This window comes from Sarcophilus harrisii, chromosome 6 (assembly GCF_902635505.1).
Source record: "Sarcophilus harrisii chromosome 6, mSarHar1.11, whole genome shotgun sequence".
Lineage (NCBI taxonomy): Eukaryota > Metazoa > Chordata > Mammalia > Dasyuromorphia > Dasyuridae > Sarcophilus > Sarcophilus harrisii.
Window position 1 is genome coordinate 175,953,966 of NC_045431.1, and position 14,977 is coordinate 175,968,942.

The 14,977-nt window shown below is 43.1% G+C and overlaps 1 protein-coding gene across 4 annotated transcripts in view; it reads right to left on the minus strand.

Moving 5' to 3' along the window:
- Positions 1 to 249: 249 nt before the first annotated feature.
- The window catches only part of RBPMS (RNA binding protein, mRNA processing factor), a 165,900-nt gene continuing 151,172 nt past the window's right edge, over positions 250 to 14,977 (minus strand). For 3 of the 4 annotated variants that reach the window (XR_004230032.1, XR_004230034.1, XR_004230033.1), the window contains 3 exons: positions 13,032 to 13,101; positions 6,531 to 6,636; positions 250 to 1,344 (listed from right to left, as the gene is read on the minus strand). Coding sequence is in view for 1 of the 4 variants with exons in the window: in XM_031941626.1 (XP_031797486.1) it covers positions 1,339 to 1,344; positions 13,032 to 13,101 (76 nt within the window). In the remaining 3 variants the exon portion in view is untranslated. The remainder of the gene's footprint in view (positions 1,345 to 6,530; positions 6,637 to 13,031; positions 13,102 to 14,977) is intronic. The other variant, XM_031941626.1, reaches the window with a different exon arrangement.

The following is a 14,977-nucleotide window of genomic DNA, read 5'->3' on the forward strand; positions in this document are numbered from 1 at the left end:
CATGAAGGTCCCAGCAGATTGTTTCAGAGCAGTGACACATGAGGTATCCTGAGTTTGAGCTTTCCCTTTCACTATAGGAAGGATACCTTCCACCTCATCTCTCTTCCTCACTGTGATTTTTGTGACTTAAGAAAGCTTGGGTTTCTTTACTGTCATTCTTATAATTCCCAACCCTTGCTTGCAGAGCTCCAGCTTGCAGGGCTAGGAAAAAGCAACCCAATAATAAAGCAAGGATGAACACACCTATGATAAAATGGTGAACATGTTTATTAGCCTCTAAAGTATCAGACAAGTAACGCAAAACAAACGTAGGACCAAAAGCAGATGGACGATTGGATTCTGAGGTCTCTTTCGACAAAAGGTGTGAAGACACGGAGCTCCGTACAGTTTACAGCGGCTCCTCCTATGCTGAGCTGACATTGTCTTAGGAATAGAAAACGGTTATGTTTGGCTCGGGCTGCCAAAGATCCAGAAGCCTAACCTAGTGTTTGCAGGATCCCTTTGCAGAGCTGTGACCTGCAGGAGACTTGACAGGCTGGGTCAGCTTCTCTCCAACCCTGAGCAAGGTTTCTGATCATAAGGAAAGCAAGCGCTCTTCCCTTTCTTCCCCTAGGTGCTCCTCCTCGAGGGGTGTGACAGTACACGGAAGGGCAAGGCACTTCCTCTCCCCCTCCCCATTCAGTTTGGCTGACCCTGTGGTTTGTTACTGGCCCAGGTCCCTAATTCTGGGACCTAGACCCGGAAAACTTCAGCTCAGCTAGCCAGGAACAGACCAAGAAGAGAAACTCCCCTAGCCAAGGATCCAGACAACCTTACCTAAATATGCCAGTAGGACTGGGAGTTAAACGCTAACTCCCTAACTATATACAACTTTGTGTCTGACATGCACACCATGTGGGATCTTCCCCGAGACTTGAGCCAGAACAACAAAAATACATAAACTCACAATACAAAAGAGCTTGATAAGATTTTTAAAAATTCCCCAAACATGCAGCTTAAAAGGGATACAAAATAAAAATTCTTATTCTAAGCATTCAAAAGTCAAACACAAAAACTGTGATCCAACCCAGTGTATGAAAATCCAGGCATCCTTATAATATTTGGCATAAAAAACACTCTCTCCTGCTGCGTGTTTAGGTGATGTTTAAAATTTCCTTTTAAACTCTACAGCAATGGATGGCAGACCACGCATTCACAGAAACACTATTTCTTACATTATACAGTGTAAAAGAGAAAAAACATTTTTATTTATTATTATACTTTTTCTTCGACAAGTACAGATGTGTGATAGAGGCTGTGGCAAAGTCTTGGAGGAATCAAAACCAGGTGGTGCTTCATTCAAGCCTGAAACAGAAAAGCAAGAACCAGGTTAGGAAGAAGTTGCAGATCCCAAATGAGTTGCCTGCTTGTCCACCCAGTGTTCCTTCTGCTACTTGCTTGGAGATGACATATTTATTCCATCTTTCCTTTCTGGTGTTGGTTGGGTTGGTCAGAAAACAAGGTAAGGATTCAAGGGATCACACAAGAAATAGGAGAGAGCACTGGGCAAGGTCAGTTAGAAAGACCTGAATCCAAATCCTCCAAAACCACACAACACTGGGCAAGTAAGTCACTCAAATCAGCCTTGATGTCCTTGTCTGTAAAATGAGGATAATAATGGCACTGACTTCCTAGAGTTAGAGTTTTATAAAGCTCTTTGCAAACCTTAAAATGCTATGTAAAGGCTATGAGAAATGTTCAGGACAAACAAAAAATTACAAGGATGATAACCAATGGTAAAGATAACAAATATATGATATCACGTTATATGGTAGGCAGCCAAAACTGTAATTGGAGGCAAATTTGTATCAGAGGATGCTTTTATTAAGAAAGAAAATTTAAGGGTTACATTTATGGTTCAAGAAATTAGGAGATGAATGAATTAATGCATCAACACATATCAGAATAAAAAAATAAAACTGAAAACAACAGGGTCACATAGCTATTAAGTGTCTGAAACTGAATTTGAATGGAAGTCTTTTTAACTTCTGGTCTAACATATTGTCATTGCCTATAGAGAATCAAGAGTGTACACACACATAAATAATGTGTGTGTATATATGTCTATATACACATAGAAGAAATACAATTTTATCAGCCAGTCAGTCGAGATGCATTTATTAAGGGCCTACTATTTGCCATGGTTTAACACTGTTAAACACTAGGGATACAAAGGCAAACTATAAATAGAAAAGATGACAATAGTTGTCCTTAATTCTTAAAGACCAAAATGAAATCACTATATTGAAGTCCAAGCACAGTGTGTCTGACTGTGCCTGATCAGATCAATAGGAGCTTGGAAGGCTCTAATAATACAGGCCAGGCACCAATAGTCCATACAACCATTTGGAAGGGGAATTTATAAAATTTGCACATCTCAGATGTCTTTTGAGTTTTGCAATTGTGCTTTACTCACAAAGCACAGCACCGCCTTTCATACAGGAAGGACAAGCTGAGAGGTCCTATGTCAGTTGTTTCCCACGTTTCACAATCAACTGCAAATTTCTTCAGAAACCTTAGGAATTCCTTGTATCGCTTTTCCTGACCATATTGTGAGCGCTTCCCTTGTGTGAGTTCTCCACAAAAGTCTTTTAGGCAAGCACGTTTGGCATCTGAACAACAGGGCCAGCCCATCAGAGATATTCCTCATCCCTGCAGTAGGGTTCGAATGCTTGGCATTTCAGTCAAGAAAGGGCTTCAGTGTCTGATCTCTTATCCTGCCAAGGGCCTTCAGAATCTTGCCAAGACAACTCAAACAGATGATGATCGGTGCAGAACAGTCTACCTCTCTAGAACTAGTCCTTATCATTAATCAATGTCACTCCATCAGCAGCGAGTAGCTGAGATGCCCCATAGGTTCAGGACAGTATAAAAGTGCTCTGGATTGTTGTTCTCAATGTAAAAATGAATTTCATCTATCTTCTTACCAGACCAAGAATCCTGCCCTTCTTGAGGCTTCACTTGCCCTTTACTTCTGATGGAGTTAAACTCTGCCTTCTTAGAGATGGATAAACCATCGTGCTGGTAAACTCCATGGAGTTCTTGTTTTTCATTTAGCAGCTTCTGAATTTCCTCATCCTTTTCATCAAGCTTTCTGACCCAGATTTACAAATGCAGTGCTGTACACTACATCTCCAAGTTGCCCACTTCTTTTCAACTCTATTATTGCAAACTGTATGTTGGTTCAGCTTTCCCTCCAAGTTTGCAACAAACTTTTCCTCATTGGAGAAGTACTTTAATCAAGTTTTCTGGTAGTCACCTTGTCTTGGGCCCACCACTTTTGTTGAATGTAAATATTTTGTGTAAAAAGAACGAGTCTCTGATGTATTCATCACTCTGTACCACATATTGCCTTTTTCACTCACATATCCCCTGTCTGTCTCTTCTCCTTACAATGAAAAAGTATAAAAGCAAAGGTTTTCTGTGAGAATGCCTTTAAGTAAACAGATGTACAAGCTTCAGAAGTAAGTCATGATTGTTGCCATTTCCAATTCCATTCCTCCCAAGGATCCCCTGCTATATCTGGTAGTCTGTTGCTCTTGCATTAAAATTACCCAGAATTATCAGCTTGTGCTCTTTTGGAACACTAATGAGGGATTCTAGGTCTTTATATAATTTTGATTTGATTTCATCGGGGCTTGTAACAGTGGGAGCCTCGGCATTAATGGTGGTGGTGTGGAGTTTTCCTGCAAGTGGCAATTGCACTATCATGAGACTGTCATTCACTCCTTTTAGTAGACATACAAGCTTGCTGACTAGATTATATTTTGATTGCAAAACCTTTATCAGCTTCGCAGCAGTCCCCTTCTCTGCAGCCAGTTGTGCCTTCATTTGCCTGCTTTGTTTCACTTGGGGCTGCTATACCCAGATATTAAACCTGCTCAGTTCTCTAGCAATAAGAGTTGTTCATCCTTCAGATCTACTGGATTTCATATTGTCCTTAAGTGAGTAACACATTGCATGGAAACATGCAACAAAAACAAAAGTTTTTGTACTATTTTTGACCATAGGGTGGGACTCTCCCTCCTGCCATGGTAAACAGGCCAGGGTTGGGTGAAGGAGACTATTTTAGGGCACCTTTTCTGCCTCCTCAAGTCAGGAGAGAAGCAGCAATCCTTAAAAGGCTCCTCAGACACCAGGGGGCTGCCGAATCCCATTGCTGCTTCTGTCTGGTGCTAGAGTCTGGGCTAGCTGTGGGCAGGATTGTGACCATACCTGCTGCTTCATCATGTGCTCGTCTTTGGACTTTGTGAGGTAAGTAAAGATGGCAAAATGGTCTGTGTGATGTCTTGGTTTGCACATAAATTGGATTTAAATGAGGAAGAGGTGTACAAGGTCATCAGCCTCACTCTCTCTTCTTCTGTACCCTCTATGGCTAAGACTTGATTCTCAGCCCAAACAGCAAAGCTCTCCAGCTGGAAGGATCCTCAAAGTGCCATTTCAATTTTCTGACTTAAAAGCAAATAGGATGGTCACTTAAAAAAAATACTACATGTCTTTTGTGGATTTCAGCCTGGAAGAGACCGTGGCCAGGTAATTGTCCCAGCTGTCCCAGTGGCCGGAGTCAGCAGCCCCTTGCACACTTGATCTCGTGGAGGTCACTATCTGTGTGACTGCAGGGCTCTTCCCACCCGCTTCACAGCAAGCATCTGATAACTTAGGATATCAATTCTTGTCAAACCCTTTCCACATTGTAAATGTTAACCTGTGAAGAGACTGTTTTTCTCTAGCAGGAGGAGGTTTTGCTCCATCTAGCTTTCTGAAAGCCTTTCTTGCCAAGTGTTTAGGAGGCCTTTTCTCTGGAAGGTAAGAAAGAAATCAAAGATTCACAGACAGAGGTACAAGTAGACCTCGGCAGCCATCTAGTTCAATACTGAGTTTAGCATACAACCCCTTCTTTTACAGAAGAGAAAATTGAGAGCTAGAGAATTCATAGCATCCCAGAGGTGGAACCTTTTCATTTCACAGAGAAGGAAACTGAGGCCTGAGGAGTGCCAGCAGCGTGCCATCAGTGTTTTCTCCACCAACATTTACAGTTATAAAACTAACATGTTTTGGAGTTCATTCCTTTCTGGCAGAGACTCCTTGCCTGCTCCCTGAGCACCCCACTCCCAATATACTCCCCAGCACAGGAAGGAATGCGGATGAACCCCACCCTCAAGTACTGAAAGAGCACACAGACACAATTAGCCATCTGCTATCCAGGACGGGAGAGGGAACGTGAAGGATGGGAAATGTAGCACAACTGGCAGAGTGTATTCCTGTAAGGGGAGTGGGGATGGTGAGAAGGGCTGAACAAATCTCCAGAAGGGCAGCAGTACCTACCTGGTGGCCCCCTGGGGCCAGACTGCATTCACACTTCCCTCGCATTCAGGGTAACTATAACTGGCAAAATGCCACAAGAAATATTTAGCCAGATTTTTAGTAAAGAGTTTAACAAAGCCTAAAAAAAACGATGGACTTGGGACTGACTGAATGGCTCCAGGATGTGGCCTCTGGGAGGGAGCTCTCCAGTGGAGTGCCCCAGGACACTAGCTCCTGGCTCTGTCCTGTTCCACCCAGTTATCAATAACTTGGAAGGAGGCACCAATAGAATGCTTATCAAACTGGCAGTTACAGGATGCTGGGAGGGAGAGCAATGCAGGACGACACTGTCAAAATCCACAACGACGGTGAATGGCTGGAATTCTGAGCAGAACTGAAGGAGAAAAACTACTAGCTGTGAGACCCCGAGAAAAATTACTCACGTCCCTCCACAGCTCAGGTTTTCTTGACTTGCAAAAAGGGGACTGATAACCATAGCCCCAACCTCCCAGGGTGATGGATTGTGAGGATCAAATAAGATTCTGGGTATTGGGTATTTTGTGAATCTTAAAGTGTGCCACCCATGAGACTTTGGCTACCAGAAGTCCCTGGGCTATGGTGAGTAAGGTATAGCTGTCCTTGTAATGGGAAAAACCTAAGCAGGCTGGAGGGGGACCTGCACTGGTGCAGTTAGGGACAAGGTATCCCGATAACAAGAAACATAACATCCATAGCCAGTGCTATCTCCCTACAGCTAAACATCACATCTCTGAGAAGGAGGCGTGATAGCAATTCCGAGCGTCAGTATAGGAGGAGGAAGCAGGCTGAGAGGAGACCAATGACTTGCCAAGGTCACATAGCTAGCAAGTGAGTAAGGCAGGATTCAAATTCAGGTCTAATAACAACTAGCATTTATATAGCACTTTAAGGTTGGCAAAGAGTTTTACAAATATCTCAGTTAGTCTTACAACAACCACAGTGGTGCTATTATTATCCCCATTTTATAGATGACACCAAGGCTAAAAAGCTGTTAACCGTATTTTGCATTTGAGGCAAGATTCCTATCTTTTTTTTTTTTTTTTTAACCAAGTGCAGGGCTGTGAGAAAGAAGTCAGCTCTTCTTACAGGAAAGTTTCTCCTTCATAAAACCTTTTGGAATGGTCTGGCTGGTCGCTCCATATACTCACCAGTAAGCTGCAGTCTTACAAAACAGCTCATGAAACCAGCAGCCACTGCCAAAGATTGTATCAATACCCACAAGACAAAGTGTAGCCGCCATCACACACCTGGTACCTGGGAAGGAGGAAGAGATGTACCTGTGAACGTAAGTCACCAGGGCAATCCTCTCCAGGCACCACAGGATCCCTGGTCTTAAACCAGGGGTGCTTAGATTTGGAGGGGTCTGAAAACATTCCTGAAGCATGGGGAAAGCGCTCTACATTCACTGTCAGAGAACCAAGAGTCCGAATCCCAGTGTGGCCACCGAGAACCTCTACGCTGTTGGTCAGATAATTCCTCTAGCTTTTAGGTTCCTTTTCTGTAAAGTGAGGAAGTTGGGCCCCATGATTATAAGGTCACAGACTCAGAAGAGGAAGTCACATAGGTCATAGAGGAGTATACATACTATTCAGACTGCATGTCTCTAAGCCAGCAATTGGATTCAAGTACTTTGGCTCCAAATCCAGCAGTCTTTCCACTGCACCATGTCCTAATTCAATTTTAAAAATCATTTATTAAGCACCTATTGTGTGTCCCAAACTAGGTTAGACTCTGGGAAAGCAACAACAAAAATGAAACCTTCCCTGCCTTCAAAAAGTTTACATTCTACTGTGGGAAGACAACAAGGACACAGAGAAGTCAATACAAAATATTTTCAAATTAAATACAAAGAAACTTACCAAAGAAATACAAAGAATACAAATACAGAGAAACAACCCCAAATATCTGGAATTCCTTAATATCTATTAGCTACTATGGGTCAAATATGCTATCAGAGGGGAGAGAAAGACCAGTTTCAGGCAATCCAAGTTGTCCTTTCCTGGTTTTACTTGAAATTAACAAAAAGTCCCCTATGTTTATAAGCAAATGTGAGGAGATATAAAAGAGCCCCCTGCCCTCAAAAGCATACAATCTATGAACATATATAACATATATCAGATTGCTGTCTTAGAGAATGAGGAGAGAAGGCAGGGAGGAAGAAAAATAATGGAAATCAAAATCTTATAAAAGTGAATGCTGAAAACTATTTTTACATGTAATTGGAAAAAATAAAATACTGTTAGGTAGAAAAATATATTTTAAATGCAATACCATAATAAAAAAGCAAACAATCTAATAGAGGCTGTGTAACTCAAGGTACAATTTGAAAAATATGAGAGGCATGAACCTTAGTTGTAAATCATCTCAGAGAAGGTAAAAGCATAAAAAACTTTGTCTCAATAATCCAATTGTTTTCCTTTTATACCTAGACAAATCTAACCAAAAGATAAGAAAGAAGGAACTGAACAGAATTCTTCAGTTAACATGACACATCTCTGGTAATGACTAAATGGGAATAGAAAGGAGTATACATTTTTTTAAGATATACATGGCATCAGGGGCAGCTAGTTGGTGCATGGATAGAGCACCAGCCCCGATGTCAGGAGGTCCTGAGTTCAAATGTGACCTCAGATACTTAACACTTCCTAGCTGTGTGACCCTGGGCAAGTCACTGAACCCCAATTGCCTCAGGGGGGAAAAAGATATACATGGCATCTTAACAAAAATTAACCATATGGTAGAGCATAAAAGCCTTGCAAACAACTACAGAAGAAAGCAGCAATATTAAACACATCCTTAACTGACCATAATACAATAAAATTAAATGCACTGTTCTACCCCTAAAAGGCTGTCATTTCTGTAAAGGAAGAAGGGAAGTATATGAGGCACCCCTTTTCATGTCTCCTTAGGACCAAGCTTGGCTACTATAATAATACTGCATTCAATTCTTTGTTATTGTTGATCTTAGTAACTAAATTGTTGGTGTCAGTGTGTGTGTTATTTTCTTTGTCCCACTTTCTTTGCATCAATTCACTGTCCTATCTTCCTATCCGCTTCTCTGGATAGTCAATATTCATTATATTTTTATGACACAATATGGTACTTTGTCACTTTGATTCTTTTTAATTAAAAATTATTTTCAGCTCAAGATTCTCTTACCCCCCACCTTTTCCCTTCCACCATTTCTCCTACCCACCGAGAAGGTAAGAAATATGATAGCCCTTATATACATGAAATTATGCAAAATATATTTCCACACCAGGCATTTTGCATTAAGCAACCAAGAAAAATTAAAGTGAAAAGAAAATAGGCTATCATATTCACTCAGAATTTACTCTCATCAATTATTTGGAAAAATAGATAAATTTCTGAAAAAATAATGATGCTAAGGTTTCAATACAAAAATTTAGATGTGGTCTAACCAAGGAAAACAGTGGTGGAAGCAACCACTTCCCTTCCTCTGGAGACTAGGCCTCTTTTAATGCAACTTAAAAGGATGTCAGTTCGTAGTCATCTAGGACTCCCAGAGATCAATAACTCTTACTAATAATCAATCCAGGGGAACTTTTTATCTGACCACACCTTTCCCATCCTATATATTGTTCAGTGCCTTAAGACTCATGAAAGTCATCTAAAATGACAGGACTGAAGGTGCTCTCTGCATCATTTAGTGACCAGGCCTTTCTCCAGGTTTCAGTCCTCAGGGGAAATGGATATTCCAAAGGCTGTTGCAATTGCCAGTCATGTTGTATTTGTCCCCTTCGTTCACATCATCACTGTGTACTTCTTAATGAACTACAAGCAATGGCTTCCTGCCTGGTTTTCTTGCCTCTAATATCTCTCCTCTCCAATCCACCCTGTCCTTGAAAATCCAGAAGCAGGTATAAATGTCAGTACAGCCTGGACAATGTAGAGAATACCTCCAAAAGGTTAGTTTCTCCATTTTTCGAATGGAAAAAGGGGCAGAGCACATACAACATTTATAGGGATATTCTGCAAACGTACCTCAGACCTCCACATAGTCCAACCCTTTCTATTATTTATAGAGGAGGAAAGTGGGGCCCAAAGAGATTAGGGGGCTTGCTCACGATCAAATAGTAAGTGGAAGAGCTGAGATTCAAGCCCAGGTCTTTGGACTCCAAACCCAACATTCTTTCCGTGGCTTTACGCTTTGGACACGGAAGGGAATTAGAACAACTCCTCTGAGTCACTAAGACCAAAGCACCAAATTATCCTAATGAGTCTTGATTTGAGAATTGTGTTTTTTAATTGATAAATTAATTTTTATACATTGATAAATTGATAATATTAATTGATCAATAATATCAAATAAATTGATAAATTAAATTTTGTTTTCCCAGAGTGGACACCCCTAAATAAACACTCGTAAAAACCCCTGAGTACAAGTGCCAAGTATTGAGACTGATAGAGCCCAGGGCATTTCTGTAGTTGAGCGATTTTTGAGCTAAAGGAAGGCTGTGGGCTGTGACTTCAAGGTGATGCTGACCGGGATGTTGACAATTCTCCACTGTTTTCTTGGCTTTTTCAGTTCATACTTTATCTTTCTATTTTCGTCTGAAACCCTCTTGTTGGCCATTCCTATTGGCAATGCAGGATTTCATTACATTCCCATGCCCCAGTTAGCTTAGTCTTTTCCTAATGGTTGGTCACGTAGCCTCTCTCCAACTTTTTGCTACTCCCAATTGAACAGCTGTAAAGGTATTTGCACAGATGGGCCCGTTCTTCCTGCTAGTAAGCTCCCTGGGCCATAAACCCATTAGTAGGATCACTAGGTCAAAGGGGAGGATGCAATTTGGTAACTTTTCTTGAATAATTCCATATTGCTCTTCAAAATAGTTGGATGGACCTATTCACAGCCATGACTTAGCATGCCTGTCTTCCCACACCCCCACCAGAATATTTATGTTTCAGCTGCAGTTACTAAATTAGATTTGTGAAAGAGAAATTTTATCCCTCATGGGAAAGGAACTCGGATCGAGATGCAGCCAGATTGAAAAACCTGATATCATCTTCTTCCTCACTAAAAAGTACCTCCAAAATTCCCTTTTTCTATCGGGGGCACCACAAATTTCCCCATCCTACAGGTTCACAACCTTCACTGTAACTCATTCTGCACACCCTTTCCCCCATATCCAATCAGGTAATGAGTCTTACTGATTCTCTATTCACTTCATGGCTTGTATGCACCCTTATCTCGCCATTCACACCAAGTTCTTGGCCTTCACCTCCCTCCTATAGTATGAAATAGTTTTTCTAATATATATATATTTTGTTTTATTTCACCTATATTTTTTCTTGTATCTCCCCCCTGCAGCATCCCCTATAACAAAGATTTTTTTTTCCTAAGAAAAAAGGAAGAGAAAAAACAACCAGCAAAATGGATAAATACAAGGAAAAAAAATCTGAAAATTCATGGAGTTTTCCATATATGTAGATCTGTAAAGGAACTGGCCTTAATCTTTCATCTTCTTACCTGGACAGTTGATGAGATTCCCTGCAGAAACCCCCCAGACTTGTTCTTACCAACTTGTCTCCTTCTACCTTTCCAAATTAAGTTTGCTCTACTCCCCTTCATGAAGTAGCTCCAACCAAACTGGACTACTCTTTCCCAGAATCCAGCTGCCATTTCCTTTCTCAATGTCCATACAATGGCCAAGGCCATCCTTATGTGTCTCTGCCTCTGTGCTCAACACCTGGAAACTGCACGCCACCCTCTTGCCCCATTCCCTCCTTTACATCCCAGTTCCAATGCAATGTAATTCTCAGATGTGATGACTCATTTCTAACTTGGGATGAGAACCTCCAAATGCATATTTCTCTCAGATAAGACACATGCAGTATACAACAGTCTCACATTCCCAAAACAGTTCTTCGATTCAGTGTTTCCCAACAAAAAATGGCTAAAAACAGTCATCTTTCCCATCAGAAGTAAGTACTCTTGCCTCTCCTGGGGCATGCTGAATGAAAACTCTGGTCCTCCCAGAACCACTGCTCTTCCTTCTCAAATTACAAAATGTGCTCTTCCTGTCCATTTTAGTAAAAAAAATAAAATAAAATGCCCATCTCTCTCTCCCAGCAACATTTTCAGTCCTTGCACATCAAAATTGGAATTGGAGAGGGCATACAGCTTGTCACCAATAACTTACTATATATTTTACATAAGACACATACTTTACACTAGATCAATACAAAATAAACTTTGCTCGTTCATGACAGTCACATATAACTTACCCTGCTTTTATTTCTTCACCTCCCACTTATTAATGCCTTATGTTCTGACTCCAGATTCTACCACTAGGCTGGCCCTAACTCCATGGTTATCAAGAATCACTCTCCACTGTGAAGTCCGATTTCTCTTTTTCCATCATACTGGCCCTCAGTGTAGCTTTAGAAGCTGTCAAGCCCACCAACCCTTTCTTCTCTCCTGGTTCCTCTGACATTGTTCCTTCTGGAATCCTCAGTACCTTGCACATAACTGGCATTTATTAAATCCATCCTAGATTGGATTGATTCTCCTCCTACCTCCCTGACTGCCTCCTCTTAGTCTCTTTGGTTGAATCATCATCTATCTTCACCCCCTTAAGAGGGCTTACCCCAAAGCTTTGTTCCAAGCTGGCTTCTCTTGCCTCTCTACATTGATCATCTTGGTCAGCTCCTTGGAAACAGATTGATCATTCTCTACTTAGATGATTCCTAAATCTATACATCTGGCCCTCACATCTTTCCCAAGCTCTACTCCATCACTAACATCTGGTTGCACCTCTCTCTGTACATCTCATTGGTTCTTCCAAGACTTAAAAAACACACATAAAAAATGAATTCCTTCTCTTCTAACCCCACCCGAACATTTTTGTTTCTGTCAGGGACACCATCCTCCTTCTAGTGACCCAGATTTGTGATCTGGAATTATTGCTGTTTCTTTTCTCTTACCTCTCCTAGCTGTTATTAGATCCGGTTAACTGGGCTTCCGCAGCACCATTTGCAGGGCTCAATGAGGGGCATGGAGAAGGGACCCAAATGATCTCTTTGGGATGATAGCTAATATTTTAAAGTCATTTCATAATAAAACCCTGGCAACAGGACCAGTAGAGTCTGCTGATTCCATCTAGTTCCCAAAAAAGGGCACACCCAGAACCAATCACATCCTATGGAGCAGAAAATTGGCTCACAGGACATTAGCCGGACTAGACCCCAACAGAAATGGAAAGTAAGACCTTTACTAGGACTCTGTGTAATGGAAGATTCTTGAATGGAGAGTCAGGTTCATTGCTGTTTTCCATCCCCAGGGCCTAGAGCACAGAAGGCTCAAGTAAGGTTGGCCAAATGAAGTGAAATGGCCGAGCCATCTGAGACTTCTTCAAGGGTACGTGTGGTTCTTTGGGGCAGCTGCCCTAGGTCTGCCCTCTTTGCTGATGGACGCCTGATGGAAATGGCCCCTAAACCTGTCCCCTGGCCCCAGAACCAGGCAGCTGGCACCTACCAGGTTGCACTCACAAACGCTCATCCATATCTTTTATATGAGAAGCATCCAGCCCTGGCTTTGCCCAGGTGTCTCTGCTTCAAGAGAAGGGACAAGATGGCCAAAGGGAGGTAGGGAGACCAGACTTGGAGGCAAGGGCACTACTTACACAGTATTCAGCAGAACTGACGGGACTTCCAGCCCTGAGAAGTAGCCTCGGAGGGAGGGAGCCAGCGCATCTGAAGGGGCAAAGGGAGAGAGTGAAATGTGAGCCAGGCTGTGCTGCCTTATGGGGCCCCTGCCCAGCCTCCCTGCCCCAGCTGAGTCCCTGGCAGGGTGGGAGGGGGAGAAACAGCCCTGAGCCAGGAGTGACCGGGCATGGCAACTAGGCCGCACCCCCCCCCCCCAAATACTAATTCCAGCTTGTGTTTCCCTGGAATTTTAAGGCTCCCCTAGTTCTTTCCTCGTGGCAGAGAGGCAGGGGAACCATTTTTACACCTTATTACAGACAGAATCTAAGCCCAGTTATAGCCATAAGGGAGAGTAAGTCAGAGGAAGGACTTGGACCCCAAACTCTTGACTGCCCTCTTTCCACCAACTCCAATGGCTCCTTGGCAAATTCTGGGGCGGCTCTCTTAGCCAAACCAAGGGCAATGGGGAGGAGAGGACTTCTTCAACTGTTGCCAGTGTCCCTTTCTCCAGACAGGTCCTAACAGGGTCGTAAAGCACTCTCAGACACTTCAGAGAGTTATCTGTGCCCCTTCTCTGTCTTGGAAAAATAGGGATGGTGACCAGATCCCTTGCTCCTAAAGAGAAAGGGAATTATCCGCTTCCTGAGTCACCAAGACTAGAAGGGCTGACAGCTAGCTCACGTAAACCATTTTCCCAAAGTGATGACCTGGCAAGGAACCAGGGGGCTGCCTGTTTGGAGGAGGGAAGCGAGGGGATTTCTGTAAGCAGGATGTTGCTTTATCATGGAAAAATGCATCCACTTTGATAAGCTAGGGCTTCCTGGAAGGGACCCAAGTAAGTAACCGGGAAAGGCAGAGGGAAAGGAGAGGCAGTCCGTCACCCAGACAGCCAGCGGCGGGCAGAGCCAGAGGTCCTTCTGCAGGACTGCTCCTGTCTTGGGATTTGTGACTATCTTTCTCTCTGACCCCAGCCCCCAACTCCCTGGGTCATTTGTTCCCTGAAAAGGAAGCAGTTACTGCCTTTGGCAGGATGTCTATTCCACCCACTGATGTCGGCAGTATCCCATCTCATTGGGTTTGAAAGGAATACGATCTTAAAGATGGACAGCAGGCAGCCAGCTCCAGGGCTAGGAAACTAAAGGGAATTTTCTACATCCTTCCCCACTCTGCAGCAAGGGACCTTTGAGTCCACCAAGGGTGATTAGGGGAAGCCCAATGATTTCCTGGACTGGGACAGCACTCCTAGTGGGGCTTGACCTCTCTAGTTCCGTAGGAGGGGTCTCGGGTCAGCGAGGGGAAGGGGCACTTTCCCTAATTGCCCCATTATCTGTGTGAGCCGTGGGTCAAGGGCTGGAGACCCTGGTCAGGTCTGCCCTTGGAGGAAAGACAGCCCCCTTCTGACTGCCCAGCCAGAGCCTCCTGAAAGAAACAGCTGGTTGAATGGGAACAAAGAGAACAGGAAGTGGCTCTGGGAGGTGGTGGGATAAATGAACTGACCGAAACCCAAGTTAGAGAAGGAGAAGCGGAGAAAGCTGGGAGAGACCGGAGGCTGATGATTTCTGAAGCCCTTTTCCAACTTGGAGTGATCAGTGGGGATGGAGAATCCTGTTTTGGGGAGGCCAGGAATAAAAATGACTTCTCCCTCTTGTTGAACTGATTCAACTGGTTAGAGCCGTCTTTCAAAAGCATAGGCAAGCACTCAGAATCTACAGAACATCAGAAAAGGAAGGGATCTTGGAACAAGGAAGGTTGAAGCTGAGAAGGGCTCTTAAATCTTGGGGGTATTATAGGTAGAAATGGGAGAGCTCAGGAGGACCCTTAAACCTTGGAGGATCACGGGTAGAAATGGGCTCTTAGAACAGGGGAGGTTGGAGCTGGGCTGGCCATTCTCTTCATCCTAAGTTAAGCCACAATTCCCGAGGGA